Consider the following 24,051-nt stretch of genomic DNA (forward strand, 5'->3'; position numbering starts at 1 on the left):
ACCGTTCCCGCATCATACGTTGCGAACTGCCACCTCACGACGGCCCGAGCGGCCATTTTGACTTTTCATGTCGCTTGGCTTGGTGGCTTGACGATGGCATTGGTCGCCCAAAGTGCCGGGGGCGACAACTATGACGTATTTTCGGTTTCCGCCAGAAAAAGTATGGCCCTTGAGAACAGTATTTGCTACATAAAGATGGTGTCTATGACGCGTTGTGGCCCTAAAATTGGTTTTGGCTTATAGATATCCCGTATAAATTGCAAGGGCGATAACGCAGTCGCCGCGCGCCGTATGCTGTATGTGCGAGTGAAAACGTGCGAGGGGAGCCAACGACCACGTCTAATCTCGCGCATGCAGGAAAAGCAGGGAGGAAGCGCGCCCTCTTCTGTTGCGCCCGAGGCACCAGCGAGCGAGCGAGGGGGGAGGGATAGCGAGGCGGCGTTGTACTGTACTCTGGCATCAACTGCATGCTGCGCGGCGGCGCGCGGTCGCGCGGGCCGTATCTTGAAAGCGATCTGCGTTGGGGAAGAGTCTAGCAGTGTAGGTGCGTCGGCGGCTCGTAGCTTTGCGCGTGCTGTGTGTTCTCGGCGCTCAGTTTGCGTTGAAGCAATAGACAACAGCACGAACGTCACTTCGCTCGCTTCTCCAGCGGCGCTTCCACACGCCGCCAGCGTTTGACAGCGCGTGTCCGCGCTCATCGAGTGTGATGCGTCACAGCGTGTACCAGCGCGTCGGCAACATCAAATGGAAAAGGAGAGAGTGCCGGCTTGGCGGGCTAGGCCAGCTGCAGCAAGCGGCAGGATCACGTTTGAATGAAGGGAGGGGGAAAGGTCACACCCGTGGCGGCAAGATCGCCAGGTCGAGGGATGCAGGCCCGTCTCGCACACGCACGCACGCACACGTGCGCTCGCTTCGCATTCCGTCGCGGCGGACAGGGTGCTTCCGGTTGCCGCTCGCGCAAAAATGACAATATTTGGGGCGAAATCTCTAGGTTGTCGGAGGGGGAAATTCGTTATATCAAGGGGGTCTCCTGCTGCAACTTCGTTACGTAGAGGTCTCAAATACATGTGCTTCTATGGAGTAATGGCGGGGAATAGAAAAACTTCGTTATATCCAGGAATTCGTTATATGGAGGTTCGTTATAAGCAGGTTTAACTGTACAACAACCACTGTTGAGCTCATTTAGAGGGGCATAGTAATATTATTCCAGTTAAGGAAAAAACACTCTGTAACCAGCAAGTCAATCAAAGGACTTACAAAGAAAGAGCAGTGTTTCTCGAAATATAACCCACAAAGTGTTATAGACACTTTTCACGGCGATAACGTGGGCACCACCATGTTTGATCAAGTGGTGACACATCCATTGCTTGCCTCAGCTGCCTCCATGTTTACAATGTATCTGCATGACTCCAGTGCAGCTCAGCACCACCATGTTTGATCAAGTGGTGACACATCCATTGCTTGCCTCAGCTGCCTCCATGTTTACAAAGTATGTGCATGACACCGGTGCAGCTCAACAAACCTCCGCGTCGGTGGATATCGTAGACGGTGACGGGGTGGATGACACGAAGCTTTGGCCACAGTTTCAAAGGACATACTATAAGCGTTTTCAGAGCTCATTACGCCTTGTCTAAACGGCGTGAGAAGTGTGTACAGTGCTTGCACTAAAAGCAGGGCTACAAATGTTTCCCAAACATTCTGCCTATGAATTAAATCAAGATCAGTGTGTTTTGAGTTTCGTTCTTTATCTGGCAAACAGTTTGGAGCCAAGGCTGGTCATGCTTCTGACTCAGTAAAATTCCTCGGTGTGCGATCACTATCTGTTGTTTATTTTCTGCCTAATCAGTCAAAATGGCCGCTTGGGCCGGCACGAGGTGTCAGTTCGCAACGCATGATGCGGGAACGGTCCCACAGTTGCGACGCAACAGTGGGGTTATCACTGCATTGGGTTTTATGGGAGCTGTGCCAGGACCGGCCGAAAACGACGTAACAGCCGGGAAAACGCAGCACCCGGGAACGTAACAGTGGAGTTCTACTGTAGATTTATCTTTGCTGCGCATAAGGACTTGGAACATAGATGTTCTGTACTTTTCAATAGCTTGTAGCAAAGACATATTATAGCTAGTCACTTGCTGACTCTGTAAACTGTCACGAGATGTTCAGCTTCAAACAGTGTGCTGTCGGTGTAGTTGCCGTCATCCATGCTTTGATGCATTGAATCAAGTGTTCGCCTATTCACTTGTGGTACGTGAGCGACATAGTGGGCGTAAGTATTCGTGTGAGTTGGGGTGGATGTGTATAGATAACGTGGGAGAAGCTTACTATGCCAGGAAGCGGCACTACTCCCTTTGTACCGAGCAGTACACACTCTTGCTGACATTCCGGGTTTGAAGTTTGTTCTCTGGAGGTTACCGATACAATGCTGGTAGATAAGTGATATTTTTTATCCTTGAGAAAAGCTCTGTATTTTAAAGGGTGGCCGGCAACGCAGGCAGTCCTTATGTAGCAGCCGTCGTCTGTGGACTTGGTCACAGAAATTCATTTCATTCCTTAATATGCCCATCACTATTTTTCCAGCCAATTACTGCAAACGTCTTCCATCTAATGCTCAACACTTTGCAGCATGAATGGAGCACAGGGCGTTAGGGAACACCCAATTGCATTTCCGACAGCCGACTGCACAGTAGCAGGGCAGAAGCGGTAATAGTTTCATATTTGTGAGCTTTAGCTGAGGCAATGTGCGGAGCGCTGCCGAAAACACCATCTCATTTCTCTAGAGCATGGGTTCTCAAAGTGGGTTCCGCAGGCCCCTGCTTGGGGTTCCGCGAGCCACTGATAAATTTTCCGTGGTCCCGCGCTCGCCAATTAAGTGGCTAAAACGGCGAACAAGAGGTGTGCTCGATCCACAGAACTTCCATTACCCATGCCCGAGTGTCAAAAAGCACATCACAGCGCGTAACGGCAATGCGTGAACTGCGCAATAAATCCGCAAGCACCTTGTAGTCACCCAACCTTCAAAAACAGGCAGTACGCCTAAGCTTTCGCACTTGAATCTCGGAGGCCGCAACTTACCAACATGCGCATTTCTCCCGTTTGTAGATAGGGTAGGTGCCGATAGCGCGCGCACTGACGTATACATCGGAGGAATAAAAAAATTAATGCGAGGAGCACCACAAACGCTTGTCGGGAAAGAGCAAAAACGGCGCTAGCGCTCAAAAACGAAGCGGCGCAGTCCGCATCGCCATGGTCCTCAGCGGCAATCGTAGGCGATACGTGACTGACAGTAACGCCGGAATGCTTTGTGCTTATTTGTGCCCTCAAAGCCCTTATTGTTGCGTTAATCGCCACGTGTAACACCGCGTGCTTCCATAAGTGCGTAGTCGCCATCTGTGATCACGTCGATAGCCACCACAGTTTCGTCTGCAGCGGTTGCGGCAAACAGTAGTTTCGTTTTGACTCGGTGCGCGCGTCGACTGTGTGCCTTAATAACTGCGTAGTTGCCATCCATGATCGCGTTGATAGCAACTGCGGATTCGTCCATACTTGTTGCAGCAAATGGTAGTTTCGTTTTGACTTGGTGTGTGCGTCGGCCGCCTGTCTTCTGAACCGGAAGGTCGCCATCCATAATTGCGTCGATAACGGCCGCAGTTTCGTCAGCAGCGGTTGCGGCAAGCAGTAGTTGCGCTTTGACTCAGTGCAAAAATGTCAAAGATTAAGAGCACCAGCTACATCGCGATGGACGGACGATTTGTTGGCGACCAGCTCCCTAGCGAAAAAATAACCGGATGTGCGCGCGGTAGTGAAAAGCGTGTCTGCAGATGAAGACCTGCGCCGCGGCCGCGCTGCAAAGGATCGAGGCCTTCGCCGCTGCTAGCCATTAATCAGTCATGAGATAACAAGAATTTCAGCTTCCTCACCGCTTTTGTGCAAAATAGAAACAAGATTTGATGATGCATTCAGTAAATAAAAGCGTGTTGATGTAGTAAGCATTCATTTATTGTTTTCTTGATACTCTGGATAATTCGACATTAGTTTAATTAGGACATTTTATTTCGGTTAATTCGGGGGGGGGGGGGGGGGGGTTCCTTGGCGCTTCATGGAGCTTAGCAGGGTTCCCCGGAACGAACATGCTTGAGAACCCCTGCTCTAGAGCAAACTGTTCAGCGAAAAGGGTCAATAAGGTCTCAAGAAAGTACAGTATAGACCACTTATAACGTAACCGCTTATAGTGCAGGACCGGATATAGTGCAGTCTTTTCAGACTCCCGTTAATTTTTCTCATAGCACTCCATGTATACACATATTGCTTATAGTACAGTTGCGGGAAACGAAATACCGGTTACAGTGCGGCTGCCTGGGAGTACAGAAGTCAGCGGAGACGGCGAACGCTCCCCTCAAACGGGCGCCCCAAGGAGTGCTCGAGGAAGAAAGAGAGACGAAGTGGAGGAGAAGGGCACGTGGTACGAATGAACAGCCAGTGAGGCTGAAACCAGAATCTTGAGTACGAGTCGTGAAATATCACGGATCGCATAGCGAGCGAGGGCAACGAAACTGCCAAGGCCGACCTAGCTCGCTTCACGATAACGGCAGTAAACGAAACTTCAGAGAGCGGGCGGCGCCGGCACGGCACGGCGAAGGGCGCATGTAGAAACAGTGGAATGTGAGGGAGGAGGGCGGCAGGGAAGCGGATTTCGCCTCGGCAACTCCGCCGCTTCGGTGGCTCCCCTCGCCCTCCCTCGTACCTCCCTCACTTTCGACTGTCACCGTGCGCGCCCGCCGCCGTGCAGGCGCCGCCGCTACAGCTGGCCCAGCGCCAGCTCCCCGAAGTTTCGTTTTCTGCCGTTATCGGGAAGCGGGCGTTGGCCGGCCTGGGACAGCACCACTGCTTCCCTCTGCGCCGTAACCACAGCGTGCAAGGTCAACACGTGACTAGAAAGTAGAGGAATCATAAAGGAGAAAGAAGGGTTCACTGCCATTTTCTACGCGTGGCTACGGTAGCGTGGCTGAGACATCGGCACGTACGCGCATGTTCCGGCGCAACGCAGAATCGGCGACCTTGCCATTTGAGAGAGGGTGAAATTTCCGCCGCGTTTTTTTTTTCTTTTTCTTTTTTGTTCGCGCGCGACATTGAGGGGTCTCTAAGCTTTTACTCTATGGCGGTGCCGGAGAAATGCCGGTCGGAGGCGCCGCCGCGTGATTTGGTTCGAATTAACGAGATTCGACTGTAAATTGAATGCAAACGATCTAGCCGCATTCCTCGACTGTCGCATAAGCGTGGCGGCTCGGTGCACATGTTTTGCATATGTGCGGGCCTTGAAAATAGTTGCTTTGGTTATAATGCGGTACCGCTTATAGTCGGATATTTGCGACTCCGGCGACTTACATTATAAGCGGTCTACACTGTAGTAAGTTAAAACTAACCGTGGCGTGTGTGGTATGAAAAATGCAAGGACACTTAATTAAAATGTTAGCAAACTTTATGAAAAAGAAAACAGTACACATTTTTTTACTGTAGATCATGTCTAGCATACCGTATTTGCTCGATTCTAATGCGCCCTCGATTGTAACGCGCACCCGTTTTCCGTGACAAAAAAAAAAAAAGCCTTTACAGTACTGCACACCTCATGCTTTCATACAGAAATACAACTTTCTCTCATTTGGAAAGACAAAGATTTACTCCCGATGCACTAATGTTGCGATGAATAAAAAAAACTAGCAGTTTTGCCCAAAAGGCGAAGCATTGATTGCGATAGCAAATTAGTGGACCGCTATATGAAGTAAGGATAGCAGTTTTATTGGCTGCATAAATGTACAAACCTTCGCTTACTAAATATAAATTAACAAGCACGGTGCCATGCGCACACACGCTAACATGAACACATCTCGCTCGTTGATCGCGGAAACTCGCTGTCAAAATGCTTGAGTGACGAAGCGCGGCGAGCGAATTGACTTTTGTGGTAGTATGCCTCTCACTTTAACGCTAACTATAAGCGGTGAAAGCACAGCGCACGGCGGACATTCCCTGTCGCAGATCGCTTTCAAGATAGGGCCAAGGCGATCGTATCGCCGAAGTGGATCGTCGCAGAATACGTCCTGCTTCGGTCCACTGAAACTCTTGCACATTGCTTTGCTGGTGAAAATCCTCTCCTTCTGTTTGCGCCAGTCCCGCACGCAAGTTTCGGATTCTCCGAACGCCTGTGATGCGGCTGATTTCGGTCCGTCTCCGCCCACATGATCACTTTCCTTTAAAATGCGGCATCATGATGAACTCGGCATTTCAAGGAAGAGCAGATGCAGAAAACAGGAAGACGGCAGACTAATGCCTAAGCACATGTACTGCAGCACACGGAGGAAGCTATGGCAGCTAGGCTAGAGTGCAGCTAGAGTGCAGCTAGGCTCGAAGCGCGTGCGAGGTGGCCATTTTGAAATGCCGACGGCTATATGGTAACGCAGATTTAGGGTCGTACAGTAGAACCCCGCTGTTACATTCCCGGGTGCTGCGTTTTCCCAGCTGTTACGTCGTTTTCGGCCGGTCCCAGCACAGCTCCCATAGAACCCAATGCATTGGTAACCCTGCTGTTACGTCACAACTGTGGGACCGTTCTCGCATCATACGTTGCGAACTGCCACCCCGTGCCGGCCCAAGCGGCCATTTTGACTTTTCATGTTGCATCGCTTGGTGGCTTGACAATGGCATTGGCCGCCCGAAGTGCCGGGAGCGCCACCTGTGACGAATTTTCGGTTTCCGCCAGCAAAAGTATAGCCCTTAAGATCTGTATTTGCTATCTAAAGATGGTGTCTATGACGCCTGGTGGCCCTAAAATTGGTTTTGGCACATAGATGCTCTGCACAAAGTCCAAGAGTGATAACGCCGTCGCCGCGCGCCATATGCTGTATGTGTGAGTGAAAGGGGGAGCCGACGACTGCGTCTAAATCTCACACGCGCAAGAAAGGAAAGCAGAGAGGGAACGCGCCTTCTTCCGTTGCGCTCGAGGCACCGGCGAGGGAGCGAGGGGGGAGGGAAGATATAGCGAGTGGCGTTGTACTCTAGCATCAACTGCGTACTGCGCGGCGGCACGCGGGCCGTATCTTGAAAGCAATTTATGTTGAGGGCAGAGTCTAGGCAGTATAGGTGCGTTGGCAGCTCGTAGCTTTGTGCGTGCTGTGTGTTCTCGGCGCTCAGCTTGCGTTGAAGCGATAGACAACAGCATGAAGGTCACTTCGGTCGCTGCTGTAGCGGCACTTCCTCACGCCAGCGTGTGACAGCGCGTGTCCGAGTTCATCGAGTGTGATGTGTTCATGTTTGCCTGTGGGCGCGCTGACACCATGCGTGTTAATATAGTTAATAAGCAAATGTTTACAAGTTTATATGGACGATAAAACTACTATCCTTACATTGTACAGCTGTCTACTACTACTTAGCTATCGCAATCGATGCTTCGGCTTTCGGGCGAACCTACGACTTTTTTTGACACGTAATAATTAAAATAATATTGTGTGCAGTTCAACACTACAGTCACCAACCGATTTGCCGGACTTCGTGGGGACCGAAAAATAGTCTAAAAAACTCGTTCACCCTATAAAACAAAATTTATTAGGCTTAAAGTGGCATAAAAAAACATCTTTAATAATGCCCTGCCTCGTACTACACTTGGAGGTCATCAGGTTTGCTCGGATTTGCGCAAGACTGATGTTGTCTCCGCATACAGTCGACAAGAGCGTCACCACATTGGCAATCACCGCTAGCGGAAATCGCCACTGAGATCGAAGAAATGAGCCCTGTTACTTCACGCGTGACCTCCATGATCAGCTCGGCATCGCGTCATTCGCTCCGGCCTTCACATTCGGCAGAACCTTGAATAAAGTTGATTTCATTGATTCATTCCCATTCTGCGCATAGCCCAGTGGAGAAGTGTAATCTTGCTAACTCTGTAACAGCTCAGTAACGACGCGCTGCCGGAGCTGATCGCGGAGGCTACACTTCGCACCACTTGGCTCTCACGAAGGCACAGGAGGTGACGCCAATCGCACAAATGCGAAGCCACCCACGTCTCTGAGGCGCGCACACCACGTGCAAAATAGCAACCGAACTTTAAAACAGTAATAATAAACAGATTTCGCAAAAAGCGTTTATGACGATACTGATGACCTAATAAAAGCAAAAAGTGCCATCCCCTAGAGTATTTTATCCGCAAAGAAAGAGCAGGTATGGCCTCCGAGATGGGAAAATGGGGCACGCTCTCGTGTGTTTTCCAATCTTGGAGGCTATACAGCGGGCCACTGGAAGCCAAGCCTGGGCAAGCGAGCGGAAAATCCAACATGGCGGCCTCCACGAACAGGTAGCGTGGCTCGGGACGAACAATTTAGTCCGGAAAATCGAACTTAGGAGCCTAAATTCGTCCGAAAAATCAGTTGCGGAAATACATTAGCTTTATGGGAACCCTGACGGTGCATTTATGAACTCCGGAATATCCAACAAGTCCGAATTTTTGGAGTACAAAAAATCGGTCGGCAACTGTACTTGCATTTCCCAATTTTTATTTCCTAATATTCCCCATTTGCCAATTTTCCCAATTGCTATTTCTCGGCTCTTGCGTTTCCCGGCTCTTATGTTTTTTTTTTTTTTAACGGTCCCGTGAAAAACGTATCAGCGGGGTTCTACTGTACTCGATCCTAACACGCACGCAATTTAGGGACCTGCTCTATCGGAAAAAATGTGCGCGTCAGGTTCGAGTAAATACGGTACTTGAAAAACATATATTTAGCCACTTGAAAAGCATCTATCTTACCACTTAAAAAGGATGCCATAGGCAAAACATGAGACAATGAAAGTTAACCCGCTAATGACAGCATCCTGACGCCATGACCTAACAACCAATCGTTTTCCTTCGAACTCATTTTACTAATTGACTTTACGCATATGATTCAAACTTGCAGCAAAGGAAAAATACGAAGCGTTGCATGATGCATGTGACACATTCTGCATATAATTATTTTTGTCAATGCTTTTACTTTTGATGCATCATTTTTTGTGCCTGAAGGGAATATACATACAAGCAAAGTTGGTGCACAATCATGTTGACCGTGGAATGTTTTTGCTCAGCAGCTGATGATGTGGAGACCAGTCCAAAGAGGGTTGGCAGGTTAGCTTTGTTGGTGTCGACACAAAGGTTCTGCGACAACTCATCGTCATCGGATGTATTGGCGTCACTCTCAGCCTAGTATGGGAAAATGATCTTTCCGCAATCTGCCAACTGGTCAGCTAATTGTCAACGTCATTGTGTTGTCAGCATCTGTGTCATGTCAGCCAAGTGTTATAATGCCTCAAGCAGACAACAAGCAGAAGGCATGGCATCGATGAAAATGTTTTCGATGGCATTCGCCTTCCACACTGACCAGCAATGTTCATAGCCTCCACAGTGCTGCAGTTAACTACTGAGATGACGTATAGTTGAAGGATTGTCCCTAAATGATCTGTCAAGGTATCAGGTGGTCCACAATGGGTAAATTTTGGTGAACTTATGACACAGCAACAAGGTGCTGCAAACACCAGCCAGAGAAGCAAGCGGCCCACTGCCATACTCACAGTGAAATTTGTACGAGGAGTGACCACAACACGATAATGGTACAGCCGTCCAACATTATTAGCGTTGGGGTCACAGGAAGTGAGTGGCTCCTCACCAGGATAAATTCCGTGCCGAATACCTGAGCGCTGAGCCTTGGCACTGCATCGGCACAAAGGACCATCATTCATCTGCAAGGAAAATAATACAGTAAACCGCTGTTAAGCCGAAAATATTTTCCACCTGCATTTTCTCTCATGTTTAAATGATGCATCACTATGTACTTTTGTGATTAGTGATAGAGAACTATTTCCCAATTAGAAATGAGACATTATACTATGCTCACACATGACTTTGCTGAGGTAGATCTTTACAATATTGCTTTTCTTCTTACAGTGCAGCTGCTTACCTCCCCAGGGTCATTGTACCACAGTTCCTGATGTAGTCGGTATGGATGCTTTCTTTTCACTTCTAACTCCTCCATGGCATTGTCATCATCTGATTCAGATTCGTTGCTTGAGGAATCACTCGTACCAGGATTGGCAACTGCAGATGGAACGACTTGATCATCTGGGAGTCTCTGGAGTTCTTCATGGCTAGCAGTACTCAAGGACCCTTACATAAATTATTTTACAGCACAGGTTTCATGCATAGGCCGCTAGCAATGCTCAACTACTGCTGCATGAAAGCAATGCAAGTATGTTACGCAGATCAGTTAGCAGTACTGAGTTTTCCACATAGAAAAACAAAAGAATTTCCATTTTAGGGTATTACTGGACTGAGGCCAAGTGAAAATACAACTCATGCTTTTTAATGATATAAAATGTGAACATAAATATTTTTTGCTCCAACTACAATAAAAAGAGCAGGGTGTGAATGTGGCGGAACATGATTATCCTTATGGAAATTTCAAAACTTATTGGTGTATCTGTTCAGTTCTGTGGGTGTGCTGCAGCTAGAAAAAAGCATGGTACATGTGCTGTGCACAAGCTAGCAGGTAAGTGAGACTGGGAAGGAGAGTGCCACTACTTGCTCTGATTAGGGTTCATGCTGCCATGAACATGCGAGCCAAATATCATTCAATTACACGTAACAGGGAGCCCACAAAATTGCATAAAATAGTACGATGGCCCATAGATGCCAGCCATTGGGTGATTGTTCAAAACCAACATATGCACACCCATCCAATCTTCTAGCAAACGACGAAGTGGCAGTTAACGGGCCCCACCCATCCTGTCACGGCTCTTTTATAGCTCTCCAGCACATTTGTCAGACAATAACCTTGAAGGGTTCCACCTTACTGTGGAAAGAAAAAAGCAAGAACAGAGCAATAAACAAGGCAGTGCTATCACCAGAGAAAATGTGCTGAAGAGGAACAGGGAAAGTAAACATTGCCCTCATTACATCTAAATTATTATTAGTTGCTATGAGAATATGTTCATTAAAAGGCACCACACTCCCTCCAGTGTGTTCTCAGTTTTGACGAGAAGGTGTTGCACGGAAGAAGAGCGTCACTGCAACAGTTTTTGAGCACGGTAAGAAAAATTTCTGGTAGGGAAGCTAAAATAGAAACACTACATCAGTTTATACAGGAAGTATTCTTTCAAAACTCCATTAACATTATTTTATGGTAATGGGTTGAATTCAAAAAAGGAAATGAAGGCCAAACTTCCATTTTTTCAAATTTCATGCCTAAATCGCAGCACCAGTATATCAGCATGTCGTCACAGATTTCAATATATTTTTGAGCCATAGTGCCTCAGTATTAAATGTTATTGAAATTTGCTAAGTACAGTCTTTCGCTCTCTAAGGATACAGTGTAGTAGAGCACTGCACGGGCCGATTTTTTCAGCCTGGGCACGGCCCGGGCCTGTTTTTACGTTGGGCTGCCCGCCCGAGCCCGACCAAAAGTTTTATGGCGAGACCCGGGCCCGGCCCGAGCCCAGAAATAATCTACGTTACCCGCCCGGCCCGCCACCCCTTTACCTTAGGCCCGAGCCCGGCCCGAGCCCGGCCCGAGCCCGGCTCGAAACCGGCTCGAAACCGGCCCGAGACCAAGAAAGATCACCGAGCGGGATTTAAAAAAATCAAATACAGAAGAAAATGAAAGGAATTTATTATTAAGGCATAAATACATGTCATATGCAATTATGAACACCATTTGAGCGGTCTGAATGCAAAGACCAGCGCGCGAAGTACTACGAATGACCCTGCCGAGCAGTATCACCAGGGGTTTCCAACGGCGCGACCTTGATGCGGCCCATTGCACTTCTATCATAGCGCCACCACAGTATTTTTCCACGTCGGGCGCCTCACTGCAAAGCATGCACCGCCCCAGCCTCTCGTCCCACTCAACCGTATTCTAGTACACTATAGCCGAAGTGCAGCCACGACCGGTCGTGAGCACAGCAGCGCATGGATGGAGTATATGGAGAAAGAAAGCTTCTCTTTCCTCCATGGGGTAGCGTAATGCGCTGTTCCTAGGCAGCCGGTTGAGAACATGCATGCAATCATGGATAAAGGCAGCGCCATATTTTCGTCGCGTGACGAATTATCTTATCTTACCAGTCATCGTTTTACCAATTCGCCTTTGAAGAATCAGCAAATCGCGAAAGCGCTTGCACCGCGTTGAAAGCATTAATTACATTGATTTAGGTAAGGAATACAATGGCATCCTTTGGTTTGAGGTGACTTCGGTCTTTCTGGACATTTACATTCTGTTCAAACAGAGCAAAATACAACAGAAGAAGAAAAGGAAAGTACAGAGGAGTAGCACTGCTAGCTTCCAGCTGCGCCGGAGCAACAGGTTTTTCAGAGTTGAGACGTGCGAAGATTAACTCGCTGCACATTACATGCACACCAAACTAAAGTCCGAGCCCGGCCCGGGTCCGGGTCAAAAAGCACATACCATGCCTGAGCCTGGCCCGAGCCCGTGAGAAAACTGCCCTAACCAGCCCGGCCCACAGGCCGCGCCGGGCCCGGGCTTTTGGGTAAGCCCGAGCCCATGCAGTGCTCTACACTGCAGGCCACATTAACTGCTAATAAGTTAACTAGGCTCAAGCAGATGGCCTCTAAATCCATGACATCACAGCGAGCTAGTGAGGGAACTTCCAAGGTGGCATCACCACCCATGTTGTTTTTGCTTCTTTTATGGCTTACCAATCCTCTTCTCATGGCAAGAGTATCTTTCTTGGTACAGAAGATTTTTATTAATTTGCTTCGGCCAAAAGTACCCGCCAGTGCCCATGCATTTCTGTCGGCCCAAACTTTCGTTATTCCGATCCTAAAATTGGCCTTCGCTGGATAATTCGAACTTGACCAGTCAGCACGGACGCACGTGACCCCTATGGTAATCCCCAAAAGTGACCCCTTTAATGGCAGCGTCTTTCTTGGCGGAGCTTAGGGGGCAGTGAATGCGTTGATCACACATCATCTCCCGTCGAAAACGCCTATTTTTGACCTGCCCTAGGAAAACTTTAAAGCAAAAACTGTAGCTCACAATCTCTGATTACGTTATTTATCCGATTCTAACATGCATCTTCTTTTGCCAGAAAAAGTTGGGCCAACAGACCCGATACCAAAACTGCCTTCGTGGGGTTATGTTTTACTACATAACGTCGATGTATTGCAGCGAAGCAAACTTTAGAAAACCGGCCACCATTATGAAACTCGTATTAGATCATTGCCTATATTTCTTGCTGAAAAATCGGGTGCGTGTTAGATTGCTATTTTGTTCAGGAGCTTTAACGTCGTTTCTACATTAGTTTTCTACTTTGGACACATAAAAATTGGGCGCACGTTTGATTCCTGGGCAAGTGAGAACTGGGAAAATATTGCCAATTGAATCAGTGGTGTGTTATGGCGTTCTTTAGAGCATCTTGTTTATTTTGACCTGCTGCATAATTCGATCAATTTTGTCAGTCCCATCAGGGTCGAATCAACGAAGTTCGATTGTATTGCAGAAGGGTATTTAACCAATACAGCTGAAATTAATTTTCTCTTTCGCATACCAGCCAATCTGCGAACTTTAGAATTCACAAAAATCCCACGGACACAACTGGAGAAGGGGGAGAGGTTGCTGCCATGCCGTGTGCTTTTCTGAATGTTGTGTACCAAAAATGCAATCCTCGTCTTAAACTGAATAAAACCTTGCAAAACACATCTTCACAGCTCCCATGCATGAAGCTTGTTTTGAATGACAAGTTAACTCACTAGGGTGAGACTTGGGGTTGCAGAGCTTGTTCTTTCGAGGAGGAGGATTGTATGGCTCTTGCTTGCTTTTGACCCATGCTGCTCGTTCCACCAACTCATGCCTGAACTTATCCTGCAGTGTGTGTAGTTTGGCTGTTCCTGTCACAAGCCCTGAAACCTGCAGCCACAGCAAAACCACATGAAAAAATTGTTGACACTGTCAAACAAAGCTGTAAAAAACATTACAGAGATAACTTGAAAAAAAAAAGAAAACGTAAAGCAATCACCACAGTAGTCACCATGTCAGTCCCAGGAGCAATAATTAAGGAAATACCATGTTATACAATTAAAAGGCAAGTATTGAAGAAAAGACAACAATGAAAGGGATTGTTGTTAGTGATTAATGCAATCTGAAACGGGAAATGGAAGGTTGCTTGATTCAGTCAGGATGCGTGAAATAAAATTTTGCATATACAGTATAGACCACTTATAACGTAACCGCTTATAGTGCAGGACCAGATATAGTGCAGTCTTTTCAGACTCCCGTTAATTTTCCCATAGCACTCCATGTATACACATATTGCTTATAGTACAGTTGCGGGAAACGAAATACCGGTTACAGTGCAACTGCCTGGGAGTACAGAAGTCAGCGGAGACGGCGAACGCTCCCCTCAAACGGGCGTCCCAAGGAGCGCTCGAGGAAGAAAGAGAGACGAAGTGGAGGAGAAGGGCACGTGATACGAATGAACAGCCAGTGAGGCTGAAACCAGAATCTTGAGTACGAGTCGTGAAATATCACGGATCGCATAGCGAGCGAGGGCAACGAAACTGCCAAGGCCGACCTAGCTCGCTTCACGATAACGGCAGTAAACGAAACTTCAGAGAGCGGGCGGCGCCGGCACGGCACGGCGAAGGGCGCATGTAGAAACAGTGGAATGTGAGGGAGGAGGGCGGCAGGGAAGCGGATTTCGCCTCGGCAACTCCGCCGCTTCGGTGGCTCCCCTCGCCCTCCCTCGTACCTCCCTCACTTTCGACTGTCACCGTGCGCGCCCGCCGCCGTGCAGGCGCCGCCGCTACAGCTGGCCCAGCGCCAGCTCCCCGAAGTTTCGTTTTCTGCCGTTATCGGGAAGCGGGCGTTGGCCGGCCTGGGACAGCACCACTGCTTCCCTCTGCGCCGTAACCACAGCGTGCAAGGTCAACACGTGACTAGAAAGTAGAGGAATCATAAAGGAGAAAGAAGGGTTCACTGCCATTTTCTACGCGTGGCTACGGTAGCGTGGCTGAGACATCGGCACGTACGCGCATGTTCCGGCGCAACGCAGAATCGGCGACCTTGCCATTTGAGAGAGGGTGAAATTTCCGCCGCGTTTTTTTTTCTTTTTCTTCTTTGTTCGCGCGCGACATTGAGGGGTCTCTAAGCTTTTACTTTATGGCGGTGCCGGAGAAATGCCGGTCGGAGGCGCCGCCGCGTGATTTGGTTCGAATTAACGAGATTCGACTGTAAATTGAATGCAAACGATCTAGCCGCATTCCTCGACTGTCGCATAAGCGTGGCGGCTCGGTGCACATGTTTTGCATATGTGCGGGCCTTGAAAATAGTTGCTTTGGTTATAATGCGGTACCGCTTATAGTCGGATATTTGCGACTCCGGCGACTTACATTATAAGCGGTCTACACTGTAGTAAGTTAAAACTAACCGTGGCGTGTGTGGTATGAAAAATGCAAGGACACTTAATTAAAATGTTAGCAAACTTTATGAAAAAGAAAACAGTACACATTTTTCAGCCAGAATAATGGAGTAAAATAATTTTCTTTGCAAATTAAAAAAATAAAGTACATAGGCTTGGAATGGATTAATCTTTTCTACAATTTCATGCCTGCAGCAAGCCGGCCTTTAAGGAAGCTGGAGTATTTTTAAAAAGTTAACTTCTCTTTCTGAAGTGTGAAACGGTGGTTGAGCCATGCTCCAATAACATCAATGCCAGGACTAGATAAGTGTAAACGTGAATAGGAAATGAAATGAAGCCGAGATGGATTATTTTTCCCCATGTCACACTATACAGTCGAACCTCGATATATCGAACAGCGCGGTGATCGCGAAATAGTTCAATATAGCCAGAATTCGATATATAAAATCACGTAAAAAAAACACATTAAAAACTTGTAAAAATCAATCAATGAACCAAAAGTGGCACAGTAAATACTGACTTGAAGTTTCAAACAAAGTATTTATTCATTTGGCTGAAAGTACTGCAGCAGTGTAGCCTGCTGTATTGGTAACTGCGTGCTTAACCACGGCGTCCTCAACATAGTCTAAGCGATCCACAAGTGATAGGCCGGTGCCTTTTATTGCGCTGCTGTAGTGGTGTACAAGGGTCAACGCAGCTACAGCCTTGGTTGAAGTCGGGAGCGGGGCAACGCCAGAGCTTGTGGGATCAACCTCGGCAGCATCTTCGCTTGGCCGCTCAGCAGTAACTTCCATTGCAATCTCCACGTCCGTCAACTCCGCCATTGTTCCGGTGCTGTCATCACCGCCAACGAAGCCTTCAATGCACATGCTTTGTGGCTCAGCACTGACAAAGCGCTACAACGTGCTTGCTCCATGTTTCTTCAAGCTGGCATTCTTCCTCCATATCATCCAATCCTGCCTCTTCGGTTGCTTCCTCAGAAGCTTCTTAAGTGCGGCCAACGAAACCCGCATGCCGAAAGCAGTAAACTATGGTCGACTGCTTGACGTTGTCCAGAGAGGCTTTCAGCATTCGAATGGCACCCAAAAGGTCTATCTTTAGCTCTTGGCCCATCCGGAGCTTCACAAGCAAAATGTCAATTAGCCGACGCTTATAGATGGACTTGAAAGTGAGGATAATGCCCTGGTCCAATGGCTGCAGCTACGACGTTGTGTTCGGCGGCAAAAACTTAATTTCAATATTGCTCAGCTGGACATTGGTTTAGTGTGCCGTGCGATTATCGATGATAAAGCACACCTTCCGTCCCTGACACCAACTCAGAGTCCCATGCCTTTAGCCATTTTTGGAATATGTCCCGAGTCATCCACGACTTCTTATTCCAGGCATATGTCACCGGAATAGTGGGGCAGTTGCGCATGCACCTCAGGGTTAGAAACTTGCCTATGACAAGTGGCCGTGGCTTCGTGCTTCTGTCCATATTAGCAGCCAACAGAACTGTTATGCGAGCCTTGCCTTGCTTGCCGCCGTGGCACTTGTCCCTGCGGGGATCGAGCGGGTGCGGAGGCATTTGCCAGAACAGGCCTGTTTAGTCCGCATTAAATATCTGGTTCGGCTCATACATGGCGAGAACCTGGGGCCACTTTTGTTCAAGCCACTTCTTGACATCTCTGTCATTGGCATCCTCACTTTCCCTCGAGACTGTCTTCCCAACAATGTTGAAGCGGGCCTAAAACGTTGCAGCCAACCGCTACTGGCATTGAAGTTCTCGGCGCCGAGAATGAATGCGAAGTTCTTAGCCTTCTGCTGTAGCATCGGTCCTGATAAAGGAATATTCCAGGCCCTTGCATCGACGAACCATTTGTGCAGCTACTTCTCAACATCTTCAAAGGCAGCTTTGCGAACACACCGCGTGCCTGAGTGCTGGTTTTGTTCTGCCTTGGCCTTGATGTCGCTCTTGTTTCTTAGTAGCGTACTCGAAAGTGCTTCTTGGTATGTTGAAAGCATCGACGACGCTTGACTTATTTTCGCCATTCTCAACGCGCTGAATGACTTGCAATTTTGCGGCAAATGTCAGGGTTGTTCGCTTCTTCATGTTTGCAGCCATCACAACACCAACCACACCACACCAGGCCTAACTCTAATCACACGATAACAACGACTGGCTTAGCACTAGCAGCAGCATCGAAGAGTCAGTGCAGCAAATGCACCGCGTGCGTACGCCGCTACATTCAAATGGTGGCCTCGGCGCTATTGGTGTGTGCAGTTATAGTGCACAGCAGTCGAGAACGCCCATCGCGCCACCACTATCTTCGAGGGTGTTGCGGAAAAGCTCACTGCCTGTGAACAGAGCGCATTTGTTCTAGGGTGGCGGAGTTCGATATATCCATTTTACGTCCGACCCCGTTCGAAATAAAAAATGCATGCGATTATCCTGGTGATATAGAAAGTGTTCGATATATGCAATAATTCGATATATCTGTGTTTAGATATATCGAGCTTTGACTGTACTAAGACATGGGAACATTTGCTGTTATCTATCAAAAGGCCACTTCCCATCAAACAATGTGTTCACTAAAATGCATCCTGTATAACAATACAGTAAAAGTTCGATGATACGATCACGGCTAATATGAATTTCCGGATGATACGAATTTTTCTGTGGTCCCGGCCGAGCCCCATTACTTTGCAACGTGCTAGAGAACGGTTGTTACGAATCGATTTTCAGCCTGCGTCGGTTGATACGAATAAACGCCGCCCCACCGACGGCCGCGAAAGAGAACAGTGCGCAGTCACGCGCTTTCTCTCCTTCTCTTTTAGTGCGGAGGCACGGCGCCGGACAGCGCGGACGTCGCGACTGGGCGCGAAGAGTTTGAAGCGGTGGCGCTTTTGGTGCTTTTGTACTTTTCCTCCTTTTCTACGAGCCATCAGATGGAGTGGCTGCTGCGCTTCGGGCCGCGTTCTTTGTGTTTGCGCCATTTTGCCTAGTCGCAGTGAGCTATGTCTCGCAAGCGGAAAGCACTCTCCTTTAAAGAGAAATTAGACATTCTTTGAAAGGTCGATGAGGATCCCAAGAGGAAGCGGACGGAGTTGGCTAAGGAGCTAGGCCTCGCAACGTCAACACTGAGCACAATTGTTGCACAGCGAGACTATCATGAAAAACGTGCTTTCGTTCAACGTCAACGCGAAGCAAGCGAATTCGAACACGCTTATTTCGAACATACCGCGCACCGACAATGCTCTTAGCAGCGCGCCAAATCACGCGGCGGCGCCTCCGACCGGCATTGCTCCGACACCGCCATAGAGCAAAAGCTCAGGAGAGACCCCTCAATGCCGCGCGCGAAGGAATGGGGGAAAAAAAAAAAAAAAAAAAGAACCCGCGGCAGAAATTTCCTTCTCTCTCAAATTGCAAGGTCGCCATTTCTGCATCGCGCCGGAACAAGCGTGTACGTGCCGACTAGAGTGTTCTAGACAACCATATCCTAGCACACACTAGTGCCGACGTCTCAGCCACGCGGATAAAATGGTAGTGAACCCTTCTCCTCTATTTTCTAGTCACATGTTGACCTTGCACGCTGCGGCAGCAGCGCAGAGGGAAGCAGCGGCGGAGGCACAGTCGGGTCAACGAAACTGCCACGCCCGCAAATGCTCGCTTCCCGATAACGGCAGAAAACGAAACTTCAGGGGGCGGGTAAAATAAGCTGGCGTCAGCACGGCGGCGGGCGCGCACGGAGTCGAAGGTGAGAGAGCTACGAGGGAGTTGAGAGGGAGGGCGAGGGGAGCCACCGAAGCGGCGGAGTTGACGCGGCCAAATCCGCTTCCCTGCCGCCCTCCTCCCTCACCTTCGACGGTCTCCGCACGCACCCGTGTGCCGGCGCCGCCCGCTCGCTCCCTGAAGCTTCGTTTTCTGTCGTTATCGGGAAGCGATCGTTAGCCGGCGTGCGCAGTTTCGTGGCCCGCGCTTGCTATGCGCTTGCGCGCCGCGATATTTCACGACTCGCACCATTCGTGCATCGTGCTATGATGCACGAATACTTCAAAAATACGTCCTTTTAATTCGAACAAATTTTCGGGCCCCTTCGAGTTCGAATTATCGAGATTCGACAGTAGTTTTAATTGTGTTTCGATGATACGAATTTCGGCTAATACGAATATTTTTCGTGACCCCGTGAGATTCGTATCATCGAGCTTTTACTGTATTGTATAATAATAAACCGTAAATTACACGTACATGCACACCAAATCACAGACTACTGAAAGGTTAAAAAAAAATGTAATCAGGATGCCTCACTTATCCCTATGTGCCTCAGTCCTGGTTTCACTATGTTGAATACCTTTTCATCTCTTTGGTAGTACAGTTCTGCAGGACTGCTACGAATCCAGCGTGCAGACTCCAAAAGATAATCTTCCTCTTCTGGGTCATCTGGCTCAGGCTCCTGACTAGCAGACATTTCATCATCTGACTGATCACTGGCCAAAAAAGAAAAAAAAAACACAATAAACACATATTTGAAAGAACTGGAACTCTTGAGGCACTTCTAAACGGCAAACATAAGCAGTAGTCATGACACATTCACATTTTAATATCCATAGTGAAATCTGCAGCCTCTAATCTTCAACACAACTTAAACCAAGGTAGCTATTATACTACATCCTGCACTCTGCTAAATTGCATGAGCGAAGCTTTGAATCATTGAGATGATCAAGCTAGGAGTACTGAGAGAAAATTTTTGTTCCATTTTAATTTTTTATTGAAAAGCTGTCACTACTAATTACGCTATGGGGCCTCAATTCCTCAAGAGCACAACAAATAATAATTAAGTTACCTTTTAACGCAACCAGTTCAAAATATTCTCAAGTGCAATGCAGTTTTGGACATGAAAATGAAGACCATTCAGGTCAGCGAAACCAGATGCTGCCGTCTTGTGGCACCAGACACCACTGATGCATACACACACACACACTATGGCTGTGCTGCCAAAAGCCGTGTCTATTCAGCACTTGACTGGACAAGAGGAGAGAGAGCACTCCCCTGTGTTTTCAAGAGAAGTGTACAATTGAAAGGCCCATTTGGCATTCTTCGGCAACACGGTTGTTATATGGCCTTCAACCATCGCACCAGACTGACTGGCAAACTCCTTATTTGTTTGTGATATCACGTGACCGCCACCTCCACTTTCAGTGATGTCAATACATAGTCTGCTTTTTCAGTCCAAAGCCGCACTGCACATGAAGCGTGTTTCATCATACATCAGGGGGGCAAATGGGGAAGAGTAAATTCAAAGTGTCAAGAGCATGTTTGGCTATCAGGCACAGTCAGTGGAAAGAAAACTTGGCTGGGAGTGACGTATTTATGGACAGCAAAAAATTGAAAAGAAAAGAATCAAGAGTTAGTGAAATGCCTAAGTGCTGACATTATGAGTTTCGGGATGGAGGGCAAAATTATCCTGTTGGGTGACATGAATGCCTACATACAGGATCTAGATGGTTATACCAACAACAATGGGAGGTTAATGCTAGATCTCTGTGAGCAACATGCCCTCGTTATCGCGAACAAGGGGCCAAAATGTGATGTCCAGATCACATGGGAAGGCCGAAATAGACAATCGGCCATCGATTACTGTCTGATGATAGAAGGAATTTATGATAAGCTGAAAGAAATGGTCATTGACGAGGAAGGGGATAGCAGCATAGGGAGTGACCATAAACACATCATTTTAAAAATGGGATATGTACATGAAGCGCGCTTTGAACAGGTTGCATAAAGGGTGTTGTAGTCATTTGTGGCTATTTTGAAGGTTTGGAGGCTTTGTACCCAATAATTATTGAGTCGACAGCTTTCTAAAAAGCAAAAAAGGCGGGCCACAACCTGTTTGTATAAGTGCTCCTTTAATGTGAACTCTGTTAAAAATGAATTCTCTGATAAGTTGAATGACCTTGATAGATGATAGTTGAATGACTGAACTAAATGACCTTGAGTGGCGAAACAGGAAGCTAAATTTAGAATTTCATGGCATCCCGGTAACTGAAACTGAGAACCTGCTATAAAAAGTAAACAACTTGGCTGATGTGATGAGTGTGCCGGAACTCTCAGAACTAGAAGTTGCTGCCATTCATTGTTTGCCTGCAAGACCGGGGAAAATTCCAGGCATAATTGGGAAGTGCACAAGGCAGGTGGTGAGAGACCTGTGGCTGGAAAACCGGCAAAAATTGAGGGAAAAAGGGTGTCATGTCTTTGTGTAGGAAAACCTAACTAATCACAACAGGCAGTTGCTTAACGTCGCGAAAGAATGGTCGAAAGAAAATGCCTTTCACTATGTGTGGCACAGGAACGGAAAGATTTTTGTGTGCAGAGCAAATGGCAAGCGTGCTATCATTGTACGAAACGCACATGACTTTCCCATTTAAGCTTGTTTCGGTCCATTGTATATCCTTGCCATTCTAACTAAGATGGATGAAGAAAAAAAAATTTTGCATTTTTTTCGCAATAACTAAATGGTGTCAGTGCCACAAATTACAAAAATTCCTTGAAATGTTTACATTTAAACATTTGTACCCTTTGGAATACACAAGCCGATCTTCAATTTTTTATCCCTGAATTTTCTTTCTTGTTTGATGTCACATTGCTTACTGAAATGTGGGGAAAAGATAAGGATGACGCACCCACATTCATCTCTTATCAATCTTTCTGTTTGAATCATGCAACGCGCCGTGGGGGCGGTGTTATGTTACTAATGAAGGAAGACATGCAATGCGAACTATTTTCAGACTTTTACGTCACATGTTATGATTTTGAAATACTTACTGCTCGCGCCAGGAAATATCTGTTTTCAGTGTGTTAAAGGCCACCAGACGGAAACCCTGGCAGCTTTTTTTGCTTTTATGAAAAGCTCTTATTTTTTCATTTGACAACCTGTATCTTTTGGTATCTGCAGGCGACATTAACATAGATATTCTAGGTCACTCTGAGTCACAGCAAACTATGGATACACTGATTGTATCAAATGGTTTTCCTACTGCTATTGCTTCACCAACCAGAATTACAGAAAAAAGTGCAATGTTGCTGGAGTTGTTTATCACAAATATCAACAGTAACAGCATTTTTGGTGGAGTTTTGTCACAGGATATCAGCGATCACCTTCCTATTTTTCTGTTCATAAAAAAAGTGCAGTTCACGGGTACGTAAGAAACAGATGGTTTGTATTCAAGATATCTCTGGGTCTAGTCTAGAGTAATCTGAATGAGATAATTTTGATAAAAAGCGCTGAACAAGCCTACAATAAATTTTTACGCCGAATCTCCAACACTTATAGACACCACTTCCCAGAAAAGCAATTCCATGTGAATAAAAAAAAAAACGTAAGCCATGGATGACTCCTGATCTGCTAAGTAAAATTAAACATAAGAATGAACTCTATTACAAGTTCGTGGTAAGTAGAAATTCCACCACTCTTTAAGAATACAAGACGTACAGAAATTGAATAAATAAGGAAATTAGAAAGCGCAGATCACACTATATACACACAGAAATACAAGCAAGCGCAGATAAGACTGACGTCCTGTGGAAAAAACTCAACTTATTTCTAAACCAAAATACATCACGGCAAAGTGTGGAAAACCTTACAATCAACGGAAACAAAATATCAGGAGTCGAACTTGCAAATATAATTAATGACTACTTGGTGAATGTTACAGATGACGTGATGTCTAATGATTTAATTCAATTTCTTCCTGATCCAAATTCATCTTCATGTTTTTTGAGCCTGTAGTGGAACAAGATATCTATTACGTTTTCTCGCAACTTAGAAATAGTTCATCTCGTGATGTTGATGGCATGCAGATTAGACCCATCAAATATGCGCTGGATATTCTTCTCCCTTATATCACTCATATTTTTAACCTTTATTTGTCGCGTGTAGTTTTTCCTGAACAAATACAGGTAGCAAAAATCAGCATTCAGTTCAAAAAGGGTGAAAAAAAATTATGTTAGAAACTATAGGCCCATATCCATACTGCCAGTGTTTTCGAAAGGGTTAGAAAAACTTATGCACCGTCAACTGTACCAATTCCTTGAAAAACATAATGTGCTTTCACCTACTCAGTTTGGATTCAGAAAACACCAATCTACAGAAATGGCACTACTGGAGCAAAAAGAGTTCATTCTATCCCAATTTGAAAACAAACATGTTGTGCTAGGTATGTATGAGGTCTGTTAGAAAAGTATCCGACCTTATTATTATTATTTTTTTTGCGAATACCTGATGGATATGAAACAAGCGCGCTTGCAAAAGCCGACCTTGAACCTTCGTGCGCATGCGCAAATTTCTTCCTGCCTGCCGATAGCGTCAATCGCTGGGACGCAGCGTATGAGTGAGGTAGCGCGCAGTGCTCTTGTCGGTAAATGGCGTATCCATCACAACAACGCTCCTGCACATGAGCTCGCACTTGATTGAGACTTTCTTGGCAAAAAACCATACTCTTGTAGTTGAACAGGCTCCTTACTCTCCTGATATGGCCCCCTGTGACTACTGGCTGTTTCCAAAAATCAAGAGGCCATTGAAAGGAGCGCGATTTCAAACGAGAGAGGACGTTATGGCTGCAACGCCAGCTGAG

At 47.0% G+C, this 24,051-nt stretch overlaps 1 protein-coding gene and 1 pseudogene across 1 annotated transcript in view; both read right to left on the bottom strand.

Moving 5' to 3' along the window:
• LOC119437479 (ribonuclease 3-like) overlaps nt 1–24,051 on the bottom strand; it is a 179,434-nt gene that overhangs the window by 127,048 nt on the left and 28,335 nt on the right. Inside the window, 4 exon segments of the mRNA XM_049660036.1 lie at nt 9,586–9,753; nt 9,972–10,108; nt 13,775–13,931; nt 19,773–19,908. Of these exon segments, the coding sequence (XP_049515993.1) occupies nt 9,586–9,753; nt 9,972–10,108; nt 13,775–13,931; nt 19,773–19,908 (598 nt within the window).
• LOC125942084 (uncharacterized) lies at nt 15,656–17,646 on the bottom strand (annotated as a pseudogene).

Source organism: Dermacentor silvarum, chromosome 1 (genome assembly GCF_013339745.2).
Source record: "Dermacentor silvarum isolate Dsil-2018 chromosome 1, BIME_Dsil_1.4, whole genome shotgun sequence".
Classification (NCBI taxonomy): domain Eukaryota; kingdom Metazoa; phylum Arthropoda; class Arachnida; order Ixodida; family Ixodidae; genus Dermacentor; species Dermacentor silvarum.